Genomic DNA, 15,173 nt, shown 5'->3' with positions numbered 1-15,173 from the left:
ATAATTTAAAAAAATAATTAATTATATATTAATTTGGTTCGACAAACTTAATTTATTGAATAAAAAATTTAAAGTCATCGAAAAGTAAATGGAATAATAGTATCTTCTTTTGGGAGAGGAGGAACAGTAGTTGCATGCTAATATAATTAATTAATTCATACATATAAAAACACACACACTTAACTAAAAATCGGTCTGTCGTCTGTCTCTGTCTGTATTAATTTATTTCAGCAACCCCAAAACAAGAAATCCACAACTGAAAATGAAATCCATCCAAGAAATTACTGTAACCATAACTCAAATTCAGTGGTTGTGTATGAAGTCTTTGATTGCTTGAAAGAGTTTCTGAGTTTCTTGGGCTGTTTTAGGATCCATATCCACAGCAATCTTGTTCAGGTAAAAGCTATGCCCCACGCCTTCGCTCATCGCCAGCTCCACCTCTTTCCCACCCCTTTTCATCGCCTCATAGAACTCCATTTCCGTGTCCTTTATCAGGTCCTGCTCCGCCACGCAGTACAAGTACGGCGGCAGCTTCAGCTTCTCGATCGCCGGCGCCGCCTCCCCCATCGGGCACGTGATCGGGTGGTCCTTTGTCGCTCCCACCGGCAGCGCCAGCCTCAAGAACTTGTCCACCATGTCCAATGTTAAGAACGGTGTTTCCGGCTGCTCCATCTCCGACTTGCTCCTCTGTGACCTGCAGAATCCAGGGTGGATTGGGATCGCCCCGGCGACCCTCAAAGGCTCTAAGTTTTCTCGCCCCGCACGCGACGCCACCTGGTGGACTATGTTGCCGCCGGAGCTGTCCCCTATGAGGAAAACACGGTTGAAATCCGCGTGATCATGCAGCCAGGGCTGCTGCTTCTGGCCACCCGCCACGGAGCGCAGCCAGAGTAGGGCGGCGAAGCCGTCGTCGCATGCGGCCGGGAGACGGTGCTCCGGCGCAAGCCGCAGGAATACCGACACCACCACGGCCCTAGCGGTCCGGGCCAGGCGAGTGTACACCGAGTAATACATGAACCAGTCAGCCTGGCTGATACAGAACCCTCCACCATGGAAGTGCAGGAGTACGGGAAGCTTTTCCGGATCATCTTCTTGCTTCTCCGGCAGGTAAATCCTGAGTTTCAAGCCGGAATCTTGGTCCCCCACCACGTCAGCGATGGCGACACCGTCAATGAAGTGGTGGTGCGGCGGGACGAGGTCGGACATGAACTTGACTTGAGGAGGTCCAGTCCACGTCCTATCGACGGAGCCATCGTCAAACACTCTTAGCCATCCCGAAACTTCATCGATCACTTTCTTTTCTGGCAACATTGTAATAATTCTCGTGCAACTATCAAAAACTTTTCGCAGATGTAATAAAAATTAATATTTCTGGAAGTGAGATGAAATAAATCCAAGTATGATCACCAACAATTTATAGTGTAATTTGGTCAATGAACTAATGAGAAAATGAGTGGTAGATGTGAGGAAGATTCTTTGTTTTTTCATTGATTAAGATAGTGGTGGGACTTTTTTTAAATCAAATTTGGTAATTAACCACACATTAAATACAATAATTACGATACATTTATAATGCGATTGATAACTTTTTTTAAATAATACATAAAAAAATATATATATGATATTTATTATATAATTAGTTCAAATTTAAAGAAACTCAATTTAAATTAAAATCTATGCAAAAGAGCACATCGACATCATTAAACTTCCTACAAACTTCATAGAAATTGCTGTCTCATCTTTTTCTTGGTAGAAGAGAACTGAAGAGTTGTGGAATTTGGTGATTGTGGGGCCTCCCACGAATTTCATCTAATTTTCGTTGCTAACTTTCTTAAGTGAATAAAAAGACCAAGAACTATTCACAAGAAAATGACATTACGCAGATACAATGAAATAAACGTTTCCGACAGAGTTTAGGTCACTTGTCTTCATCAATTGTATAACAAGTGTTTGTTTCCTCGTGTTTTTTGAAGCTTACTTTGGTTAGAAAAATCCCTTCCCTTAAATTATTGTATGCAGAAACTACGTCGTTCACATAGCTTATTTTTTGTATGCATACATAACTTATTGGGCTCAGCCCAAATAGATTTTTTACATTATTGGGTCAGTTTGAACCAACCAGTCCAAAGTATGATTTACTGGGCCCAACTCCAGTTTAATTTTAGCTATTCTACTCTAAGGCTATGTTTACTTTCCCCCACTTCGTATCCCCCCTCCGGACTAATTTAGGATTGCTAGTTGGACTGGTTCTGATGGGATAGATAGACCAATGTTTACCTATAGGGATTAATTTCGAAATCTATCCTTTTTCTTCTATTTACCTTCATGTATTACTTCTACGATGTACTTGTTCTGTTACGTTAATGCCCCCTTCTATTTGTACAATTTACAATATGCATATGCCCACCGCTCCTGCCCGTCTGCTCGTCATTTCCCTTCCCTCTCTTTCCCCAATTTCTGTTTTAAGCTGGTTTTTGCCGAAAGGGGATCCTCCCACCGATCCATTGTACTGGACGAATTCATCCATCGTCTTCACGGTAAGCTTATCTTTATCCAAACATTTTCCGTAACCACAAAGCCCTTGATATATGTAACGGGTTGTAATTTTGCCCTGAACCCTTATCTCCATTTTTAGGGTTTATGTAATTTCGATTTTCCGCACTCCCATCCGGCGACTTCGGTGAGTTTGTAATCCTTTTCGGATAAAATCTAAAGCAATTTCTGATTACCCCATCGTTTATATGACATGACCCTCCATCCCTGCACTGTTACTGTTTAGGTCATCATTACCGCTCCTTTCCAAAACGATTTCAGTAGTACCAATTACGAAGGCAGAACGGGTAGTAGGCAACGTTCTTCTGCTTCAATCGAATCTATTTTTCATGTTTGCCATTGCGGTAGGGATGTTCACTTACGCACATCATGGACTAACCTTAATCCGGGATGGAGATTTCGCGGGTGCCCTGGCAACGCGGTTCGTTCTTTCAGTAAACTCTTGCTCAGAACTATAAAATGTTTTTTTTTAAATGTGGTATATGGTATTCTGAGCATATACGATTTACTCATTTAATGTTGCCTATTTCGTATATGTAAGACATTTTTACTCACCTCATACATGTCTTTATAATTAGGGTCATTATTGCGGCATGTTTGAATGGGTCGACCCGCCCATGTGCCGTAGGTCAAAAGAGATTATTCCTGGGTTGCTTAATCGTATATCAGCCTACGAAACTCAAATAAAATGTTTGAATGATCATCTACAAGCCGAGAATAGCAGCCGTAGATGGTTACGCAATTACTTGATCGTCTTATTACTTCTTTTGCTAATTACTCTTGCATACTCGCTCAATATTTAAGCTTGCTTAATCACTCCGACTGTATATACTTTTTTTTCAATCTCAACACATCTTCCTTGTTTTACGTTATGGAATTTGTATTGTCCCAAAGAGTGCTCTAACAAGTAAGTTTTCTCTCGTATGCCATTTTAAACTTTGTAAACTACTTCTATTATAATGTATGCACTCATTCGATTATTTTCTTATACTTGTTACGCCTCTCATGCCTTACTAAAGTTGCTAGTGACAAGTTGAGCAATTTAATCTTACTGTGTCTTACCCTCTCACGTACTCATGCCTTACTCAATTCCATACGTTCTTTTACAAATAATATATTATCCCAATTTCCAACTACTGCATTCATTCTGAAGTATTAATTCATACAAACTACCTATCCCCCCAACTACTTCATTCATCCCAACTTTCAAGTTCTGCATTAATTCACACAAACTACCTATCCCCCTAACTACTTCATTCATTGTCACACAACTTCCAACATTCATTGTCCATCTGTTGCAGATAATAAACTTGATGCCATTGTTTGAAAATGGCTGCATACTGCAATTCTTTATACATCCAATGCGTCTGCATTAATTGGGCACTTGCTGCATAGAATAAACATTGTGCTATTTTTCCTAAATGTCGGCAACCTACACTTGACTATACATCCCCTGCATATGCAATTAATGCTCAGACACGTCCATTCTTACACAACTGCATCCGTCATCCCGCACATTACATTCGTGGGTTTCACCAATCTCATTTCGGACGTCGTTGGCCTCCTTAAATGGATTAGCACTTCGTTCTCTAGTAGCACGATCCCGACCAAAAATTTTCCTCCAAGAAGGAAAAAATGGCCATGTTTATGCCTCATCCCCTTTGCGGATGGATCCATCTGTAAAAGCGTTACTGATGGAGGTAAGTAAAAGGAAGAATACAAAAGTATGTTAAACAATGTGCACAAACGATCGAGTTAGGTTCATACCTTCACGTAATCATCCCAGATGGAATCGTCTTCAACCGTTACCATGTTCCAGCTGCCGTCCCAACCAAACTTAGACCGTGTAAGCATGGTGGTCAGTGTGGAGTAATTTTTTTTTTCCAGACGTGCAGTTTGGAAGTGATGTGTGGGGCGGCCTTAATATTAGAATGTGGGAAATGCTTCAAAATGTAGGGCTCCAATTGTCCCAGATACCCATTCCTGAACCCATTCTCGCATTTCCAATCGGTTACCACCAAATTCCTTAGTGCTGCAATAAGGCATTCTTCCTCCATTGTTGTCCACACTCGGCGCCCAAAAGGCCTATTGCGATTCCCACCACGACGGCGCGACATGCTGCTACCTTAATCAGATCCAACCTCCATATTCTGATTAAAGATAAAGCAGAAAAAATGTGATTAGACAGGCACCATGGTATGTATGAGTAATAACCAAAAGTTATGAAAACAGTACAAGATGACACAAATGAATTTCGAATCAGACGAGTGCGAAAAACTTTAAAGAACTCTATGTAAATGAGTAACAATGTAAGGAGTATAACGAAGCAACAAGTACGAAAAAACAGGATATAGAACGCTACAATGAAGAAGTGTATCCAATCTTGATACACCTAATGCCATTACGCTGACTTGATTACAGAAGAAAATTCAAATAATTGTTTTGACTTGCGGGACTATGCAATAGACTGAAGGCAACCAAAGACAATCGTGAATATTGTATAATAATGGCTCATCAATGGTGGCTTCTCTACTCGTTGTACATGGACGTCGCCAATGTATCCCTCCAATTGGTCCACGTTGGACTGGGCTCTATATTCCAGACTATTTTCCCATCGTTTTCCGTCTCTTCAACTCCTACGGTAGGTAACTCATCTTCCAACGGGTCATCAGGCATTTCCTGTCTTAGAAAGTTATGCAATAAGCAGCAGGCCAATATTATCCGGGTTTTGACCTTGATGGAGTAGAATGACTGACTCCTTAAAATACCCCAACGCATTTTAAGCAAAGGTACGCTCGATGACGTTACGAGCTGACGCGTGCTTTAGATTGAAAAACTCCCGATGGTTCTGGGGTCCTCCTACTCCAGTGTCCCAATCTCGTAGGTGGTAGCGAACACCTCTGTACGGAGTCAAGAGGCCTTCGGCATTTGCGTATCCATTGTCACACAAGTAGTAATTTCCTGGGAAAGCATATACGAACATTATGCTATGTTTTTAAAAAATCAGAACCCGAACAATCATATACGCTTACAAGAGAAATAGGAAAGCATTGTGGATGAAATTATAACCTGAGGATATTCTAAGACCACCCGGTCTATGGACGGCATCACGTAGTACGCGGCTATCAGCAGCACTACCCTCCCAGCCAGAAAGCACATAAATAAATTGCATGTTTGGGTTGCAAACACCGAGAACGTTGACAGCAACATGACCCTTGCGGGTTCGGTACCTTCATTTTTCCTTTTCAGGTACGCATACGTTAATGAAAGTCCCATCCAATGCCCCAAGACAGCCCTACAAGTAGTAATAAAATCGTCATTTGCAATTGGTATATAATATCCACAATCTACCGACCGGTAAAACAAGCACAACGTTGTATGTGCATTTCGAATGAAATTAATAAATGAAAAAATACCTTGAACCATTTCCACCGGGAGTCAACGCATTCGTCCGTAATTGGAGTTGGCCTGGCCAAGAGGACATTGTACAACTTAATCACTGAATTAAGGATACGGTGAAAATGTTTGTGGATCGTGTCCGGAACGTATAAAATCATGCTTCACCATGCTATTCTTTTTGTGATGGGACACAATGCTAAGGAAAATCGCTACCTGCTCGACGACACTTAAGTTTTTGGTCGGGGTCATACCACCTGAGTACTGAAGCATGTAGCACAAACGTCCGACAGAGTTGCGGTCCATGCGGAGATTGCCGAGACATAACTCGTCAGAAATGGAAACCAACCTATGAAGATGGTGAATCTGGTCCGGGATCCTAGTACTCATGACGTAGGTTCTGGCCCGACGTAGATGTTGTCTAGGGTTTCGAGCAGCAAGGTATTTGGTAACGAAAGAGAATTTTGTCAAAGCGACGACAAGCTCGTCGATGATTTGTTGTACAATTATTAAACCCAATATAACTCTTTCGAATGACCTCATCGTAAGGAAGGAAAAAATTAAGCATCCACCTCCGAAACTTTGGGTAAGAAGGTAAATAAATGAAAACAGGGTATGCCAACCGGATCTGTCGAAGTCCCACTTTACAGAAAATAAAATTCCATCATAAAGAAATGTTAAAGTGTGATTAGACGGTGGAGTAAATTTAATGGTACAACCCCTAGTCTAAGTCTCCTTTGGGCCTATCCAATCCCATTAGTGGTACAACCTATCTTTGGTTAGACTTTTTATTTATTTATTTATTTTAAATAAAAATGACAATTACATGTTACGTCAATAATAAATATAATAAATTTAATTTAAAAATTTATAATACAATAGATTATAATAAATTCACACCCATACATTTAGCGGAATCAAACTCATGACTTCAAAATTATTCATGAGATCGTAGCAACTTTAACGTCGAATTAAAGTTAAAAAATGCTCTCTAGGGTGGTGATTCTAACTGCTTTGATTTTTTTGTACAAGTAAACAATTTTAAATTAGTTAATTGTTTGACATTGACTTTGAATTTTGGGATTAGTTAAACCCATAATTAATATTGTGATTAGGAGGGTTAATTAAGTATTATTGTATGAGTAGTGCAGATAAAGGCTAAACAGAGGCATGATTGGTGAAAAGTGGGGGTGTTAAACAAGCAATTAGTGTGGTAATAATGATTGATTATCTCAAGTATTAATTAATTATATATTTAAAGGGAGAATCCATCTCATCTTCAATGCTAATTAAGTAATTGAAGTGGTGTGTGTGTGTGTGTGTGTGTATTCCACTTACACTCTGACTGTCTGTACGCGCAATACATTCTGCGGAGGGAGTTGGATTCCTTATTACCCCCCTGTTTCATTAATTATTATTCAGACAGTGATGCATGATAATCAAGCAATGGGTTAATTGCATTTTACCCCCTATAAAAATACTAATATTCAAAACATTCTTCTAAATTAAGAAAAAGGGAGTCACGTTTCTTTTTTATTTTTTATTTTTTTTCAGAATTGCTTGAAAATTTTAAAAATCGACTTAGGTGATTTTATTTTTGTATTATAAACAATTATTACAAACCTTAATCAATTGGGATATCTACAAGAATGTTAATTTTATTAATTAAGAGGTAATTAGTTGAGAAAAACCAAACTTCTCATTTCAATTAATTGTTAATTGTACGTTTTCTTCACGTGAAAATTGTTAATAAATTTAATTTAGCTAATTATTGTATAGTGATAAATACGACTTTACCCATCAGGACCAAAAGATTCTATTCTGTAAATTAAAAATCATAATATTCGCCACGAGTTAATTATTATTGCTTAAATATTAAGCCATCGAATCGAGTTGTTATCGCGATTAATTAATTATGTTAATAATTAGCCAAAAGCTATACATTAATATTTGTACAATACATATCAATCTTAATTTGCTTTTCTAGGGTTCTTAATAATTATCTCCATCGTATCGATATGCATATATATATATATATATATATAAAAGATTTGTTAAATGATTAATTATTTATCAAAAACGTATATATTCTAATTATGATGAAGCGGATCAAAAGTTGTTGGAGGGTTTTGAAATGATGTCACCCAATTTTAAAGGAATTGGTGATGGATTCTCCATTACAACCTACGATTTTAAATCAAATTGTTTCTGCTTCTTGTCCTTCATTACATCTAATCTTATCCAAATCAACACTCATATGGCAGCTGGTTTCATTTGGTGAGTATGTTTTCGAGTCCTATCCGACGTGTGAGTATTTATTTCACTTCCTGTGTGTTATTATAATTTATTTATCATTATTAGTCATATTGATGTATTGATTTAAATTAAGGTATTGCTCAGTGTATCGAAATGAATTATTTTAATTTATTTGTCGTTATTAGTAAAAATAAATAAATTTTTTTGTTATAATTATCATATTTAACAAAAAAAATATGATGAATAATAAATTAATTTATCATTATTAGTCATATTGATGTATTGATTTAAATTAAGGTATTGCTCAGTGTATCGAAATGAATTATTTTAATTTATTTGCCGTTATTAGTAAAAATAAATAAATTTTTTTGTTATAATTATCATATTTAACAAAAAAAATATGATGAATAATAATTAACCGTTGATTTCACAAAGCCAAAAGATTAATTAGTTGGTGTGAGGGTTCCCAAGCACCAATTTGTACATGATATTTGGTTATATATATATATGTATAATATGGATGATGGGAAAGCATGAAAACGCAAGCTTCACTTTACATGAAAAGGCAGTTGCATTTTAATTTCTTTTAGTCATAGTGCAATTGATTAATAAAGTTAATTATATTTAAACCCCTTTTAAAAATATGAAATTATATTTTTCCCCAAAAACTTTGAAATTATACTTATACCCTTTCTAAAATTTTTCACTATTTACACCTGATCCTCTTTTGTTGTGATTTGAACGAAAAATATTGATGTTAACAAAAAAAATTTGCATAAATTTTTAATTTTTACCCCTCATTTTGTACTTATATGAAAAGCAAAATCTGATGATGTTAACCTCGTAATCCATATATATATATATATATATATTTCTTAATAAGTACAAAAATATATATACATGAGAATGTTAAATAGGGGATAAAATTAAAAATTTATATATTTTTCTTTTTTTACGTCTAGCATTTTGCATTCAAATCTAACAAAAGGGGGTTAAGTATAAGTCGAGGATTTCGAAGGTGGTTTAAATGTACTTTTAAAACTTTTTTTGAGAGAAAGTGTAGTTTAGTATTTTCATAGGGGCCTAAATGTGATTAACCTTAATTAATATTTGATAACACAAAATTAACGATTTGAGCTTAATTATTGCAATGGGGGTGTGATTAGGGTCCACCAAAAGCGCCTTAATTATTGTAGAAAATTAGAAATATGAATTAATTAATGTTCCACTTAGATTAATAATAATAATAAAGTTTTGGAAGGAGATTGAATTATTGGAGGCTTATTGCATGCAGTCAATTGACTACAAAAAAATCAATGTGTTGATGATCAATTGGTAGAAATATTTGATAGTAATGTAACCAAAATAAGCATTAATATTAGTTGGGCTTTTAGTACGTGTTGAATAGTTTGCACATACAATTTTTTATTTTAAATGAAACAACATTAAATAAGTTGCATATATACTTATAATTAATATTTTCTGAAAAGACATAAAGGGTAAAACTTGCTATTTTATTTAATATAAAACATTAGGAAGGATAAAAAGAAAATAGATAAATTAATGTGGCATCCAACGTTGCTATGTTATGACTGATTGTCGCAAAAAAAAATAATTAGCAACACATACATAGTGACGATTCAGTGACAATAATTATTTATTGTCATTATATTTATGTGATCATTATAGATGTGTCACTAATTTCTTATCATGACAACTTTATATTGATTCTTGATAGCAATAGATCAGCTATAAGAACCTTGATTGACATATATGGCACAAGTGCTATTCTCCGATTTATAAAAGTATACACGTATATTAGGTAAATATATATATATATATATATGATGCATTCTTTTTTTTTTAAAAAAAAAAATCGATCCATTATTATATCATCAATACATTCAAACTCAAAAGTTAATCAATACATTGATGTCTTCAGAGAGGTGAATCAACCTCTTGATTACCTAGCGGAAAACAGTATTATTTTAGTCCGCTAAGTATGCTTAATTTTAGTCCGATAACTATGTCCATTTTTTTTAGTTCCAACAACTTACAAAATTGCTTACTTTTAGTCCTCTGGTATATTTACTACTAAAGGCGCCTTTACTAAACGAATAGTTCTTGAATTACATGTGAACAATGGTGAGTGGTTTCTAACTCATTTTAAAAAAACAAAAAAAAAAAAAAAAACAACGTTAATGTTGGGGTTCTCTCTCAAAAGGTCCTTTAAGTAGAAAGGAAAAGTGAATGTTTCACAAATGAATTGCATGCTTTATGAATCTAATCAGCTTAGTTTGATTCTAATTATATAACTAAAAAGATGCAGTGATCAGTCATGCATGCAACCCTCTAATTACTTTCCACTCAAAAGACCAAATTTAAGTTATAAAGCATATATATGCAAATTCTTCCATCGTAAATATTTTATATATATATATATAGATAATTTGATTAAGATCCAACTGAAAATTATGAAACATCGATCGATGGATTTATGTATATATGATTGAAAAAGATTAATTAATTAACTGTTTTTTTCTTAATTTGATTTTTTTGATGAAAAATGAGAAAAAAAACAGTAATTAATTGAACTTAGAGAAATGAGAATTAATTAATGATTAGTCAAAACATGTATTAATTAATGTTTGGGGTTGTTGAAACGACCACGACCACGACCACAATCACGACATCTCTGTCTCGATAGGTTCCTTAAAGCTGCTGCGCGCGGAAAAGAAAAATGAATCATCCACTCAACTTTATGTATCAAACTTATAAAGAGGGGTATGATTCTATAAAGATTCAGCCATGAATCGAAAACCTCTTTCTAGTCAAAGGGAATTCAATCGTGATGAATGAGATGGAATTAATGTTGATAAACAGCAAGCGTTGTCTGACCTAATTTTGCTTTTCGATGTGGGAGGAAAAAACAAAAACACAAAGAAAAGTTGAAGTCTTTTGCTTAGAATTTGGAGCTGTAATAATAGACAAGTATATGTATGTTACTTGCATGTGCATTGGTACGTGTCTATGGGAGATTGACGTTTCAACCATTGCGTGCATCCTTCATTTTGGTTATATATTTGGATGATGTGTTATCTAAAATACACATGTGTATAATAATATCATCAAGTTAAATATTGGTGTCCGAATAAAGGTCTTTTTTGCTAATTTAACAAAATACAAGGGGTAAAATGGAATTTAGCCTTTTAAAAAATATATGGAGATAAATTATTATTTTTTTTTTATAGACAGGTAATTTGTCAAATATTTGTATTATTACAGTGGAGTTGATTGCATTTTTTCCTATTATAAGTAGATGGGTATGATTGCAAAAAGTACTTCTTTCCTAAAACTGAATTTTGAGGAATCCATTTAAAGTTAATTAGGGAAGATGATTTTGAAATGGTAGCTAGGGTTTAGGCTTTACATCAAGCAAGAAAATGAAATGAATGAAAAATAAACATAATCACTTTAATTCTATTTTTCTTACTTTTTCCTTAATTTCATCAAACCCTGAAAAAATGGATGGAGTTCATAAGGTACGTGGCTCAATTTTCCCCTCAAAATTTGTAACCAAAACCATATCAAAGTTGTTTTATAGTACTATGTTCAAAAAACATGGTACCAATTTCCCAACACCTATTACCATAGGGGAAATTGTGATTTTAGTCATGTAATTTTGGATAGATACTTTTGGTCTTATACAAATTGATTTTTGTAATATAATTATGTAATTTTAAAATTTTTACAATTTTTTAGTCCTTTTTGGTAGAAAAATTATCTGTGATTGTATATGACCCAATTAAATTATAATTTTTAGTAATGTAAATCCATTCATACGGGACTGAAATTATCTAAATTCAAAAGTTACATGATTAAATTGTAAAAATTAATTCATATAGGACGAAAAATACCACCTGCTAAATTACAATACTAAAATTGTATTTCTTCCGCTACATGACATCTTTGTGAAATTAAGGAAGTGAGCATCCAATCAAAGGATACATATATATGATTTGCTTTTAAGCATTTCAAACCCTTTATAATTAACCCTACAAACTCCCTACTACGTACTCTTACACAAATGTAGGTATATACTTAGCTGAGGTATACATATATTGTAGGAAGAGTCTGAATCCTTGTTTTTGAACAAATCAAGAAGCTCACATTTATCCATAATGGATTTGCATACGTATGATGCATGAATTGGTAGCTAGCAATGTAGCAATTAGTATTGATTTAGGTTGCGGACAAGCTGCAAATTGTTCTCCAATTTGTCAAGAGAATACAAAGATGTCTTGTGCAAATGGCCTGCAAGGATCCCATGATGTAGTAACGCTTTCCTCCTCATCATCCGATGATCCATCTATACTCAACTCGACAGCGATAGACACTTTCATATTTAGGGTTTGTGGAGGTTACTGTGTGTCTGTGTGTGTGTATATATATATAGGTAAAGTGATGATGATCAGTATGTGAGAAATTGGAGATGATTAGACGTCCATTTTAGTATTGGTGCTCCACTTTATGTTAATGTATCGCCTTTTGTTTCTTGCAATTGGTAACCCTCTGATTTTATTTTATTTTTTCCAAGGGTTATAGATTGATTGCCAAAAAAAAAATAAATTAAAATTTTACTACATTATTAAATGACCATAATTTAAAAACTATGGTAAATCGATACTATTAAATAAAATCAAAGGAAAAACTTAAATTTTTATCAGGATTAATCAATATACGTCATGGTTTTTAGTTATAACCAAAACATTTTTCATGGTTTTAGCCATGACTAATATTCTGACCACACCTGTAGAAACAACGGTCAATGGCCGTTGCAAAGTCGTGATTGATTTGTATTTGGTACGATTTTCTTCTTTTAATTATAGTAATTAATCATTGCGAAAAATCATATTTTTTCTACTGATTTGATCCTTGTTCCGTATGTAAGATGCATAGAAGAAAGAAAAAGAAAAAAAGAGTGTAATGTATGAATAAATTGCCCGTGGTAATAAGATAAATTTCTTTGTTAAAGTATTTATGTATGTAGGCAAATGGTAATAAATCTATGTACATAAAACAACTTTGATATATATGGGTAGTGGAATATCAACTTTATATATAAATTTCTTGCATCATTTGAATTACTTAATTGTACTTTGAATGGATCTAAACTCCTATCTGATTTAGTAATTCTTTGTCGGCCAATACAAGAAAATAAACGTTCATGTTTTAAATTGCCGTATACAACATTTTTGGTATTTTGAAGCATAATTTTGTGTTTTCGATTGAGTTTGCGTTAGTGGGATGGAGACGCAAACACTTTTAACCTACCTCACACTCTCTATTTTGATTATGCCTACATCTTTATTTAACTGATGATTATAAGATAATTAACTTAATCACTTTCCATTTCGTAATTAATTAATTACAAAACAAATGCGACCACGTAATTCTTATCAACAAATACGGATAAATACTTAATAATATACAATAATTATGTAAAAACAAATGTAATTAATGACTCGATTAGTGTTCATTAATATTTATTAAGAAGAATAGCAAATATATAGATATATGTTACGTGGAGGAGATGAAAAAGACGTGCACGATGGATATAATCAACATCCGAAACCGAGAGAATTAAACCCAAACCCTTACCCGACCAGAATCTTGATAATTTTATATTTTGGAAGCAAGAATCTTGAAAGTTGAGTATATAAGGCCGAATTTCCGCTCTCTAGTGCCTTCCTACCTATACTTGGATTAGACGCTTCTGATCGATCTTAGTCTTATATGACAACGGGTTCAACACTTTTAAATCTCTGATTTACGAGATTATCAAAATGGTTTTAAAATTGGAAAAACTCAAACATCTGTACCTATGCTTTACGAAATTTTTAAAATGATCCCAGAATTAGAAAGCTCGACATATATTGTTCTATAAATCCCGTCAAGCAGAGGACTAGCTAAACGTGTTGAGTTTTCATAATTCTAGGACCATTTTGAAAAATCACGTAAAATCGAGGATCAAATGCGTTGAGTTTTCTCAATTTTATGACTATCGTGAAACTCCCATAAAGCAAAGAACTAAAAGTGTTGACCACTGATTCTTACAAAACAAAAAATGTAATTTTGTCTTTAATTAATAGTAGTAGTGTCTTGTTTTTTTGAATATTTTTATTGAATTAATACTGAACGATGTAGTAATAAAAAGAATCTTAGTACTAAATGATGTAGTAACGAAAAGAATTTTATCGACAAAAAAATATGGAAAAAAAAAAAAACAGGATGATGATGATGATGATGATGATGATGCATGAATAGTTACAAATTGTGAGGGGTTAGGGCATGCAAAGGTTTGCATTTGTTTGGTGATCGAGTCAGATGCCTTGTTCTATTCTGGGACGTGGATCCAACTTCTTCTTATTTTTTTGTTGTCGTCAGCTTCCAGAAACAAGCAACCAAAAAAGAAAAAAAAAAAAAAAAGATATTTTTACGTGAAATTGGATAACGCATCTGCCTTTTTTGATACTCTACTCCCATCAGATTCCACATGATGAAGGAATAATAATAATTACCCTTTAATTTAATTTGCACCCTTATTATAAATGAATTATTTTTCATATTACATAATGCTACGTGCTATATATGTAAAATAAAACGTGTTGTATTTAATTATGTATTTTTCATTTTCAAAAAGAACACGCACGTATGAATCACATGATATTAATTAGTGTGACATATTGTGATGCCAATTTTCAGTATTTTTCAAGTGAAGTTTGAAAACGAAACCAACCAAGAAACAATTTCATACATCAGGTTTTTGGTCAGATCAGGTCTGGATGATCAAATCCAATCGATTAAATAGCAACCGAGATACATATATACATACATATATTTATTATATGATTCGTTGTTTTTCATACAACATTACTATAAAGAATATTGGGACAGGAATTTCCCCA

General features: G+C 34.1%; 1 protein-coding gene across 1 annotated transcript; it reads right to left on the bottom strand.

The window, feature by feature from the left end:
* Positions 1-130: 130 nt before the first annotated feature.
* LOC105167813 (strigolactones hydrolase CXE15) lies at positions 131-1,403 on the bottom strand. Its single transcript, XM_020697261.2, has one exon. It carries the CDS (start codon positions 1,309-1,311, stop codon positions 304-306), a length of 1,008 nt encoding a protein of 335 aa, XP_020552920.2. The 5' UTR covers positions 1,312-1,403; the 3' UTR covers positions 131-303.
* Positions 1,404-15,173: the final 13,770 nt, after the last annotated feature.

This window comes from Sesamum indicum, linkage group LG1, assembly GCF_026168435.1.
Source record: "Sesamum indicum cultivar Baizhima isolate 11 linkage group LG1, ASM2616843v1, whole genome shotgun sequence".
In the NCBI taxonomy this organism is placed as follows: Eukaryota; Viridiplantae; Streptophyta; class Magnoliopsida; order Lamiales; family Pedaliaceae; genus Sesamum; species Sesamum indicum.
The sequence above is the reverse complement of the archived record's forward strand: the minus strand, read 5'-3'. Positions and strand labels throughout refer to the sequence as shown.

Excerpts from the sequence above, each read along its gene's own strand:
- LOC105167813 (XM_020697261.2), bottom strand. The coding sequence starts at position 1,311 with ATGTTGCCAGAAAAGAAAGTGATCGATGAAGTTTCGGGATGGCTAAGA.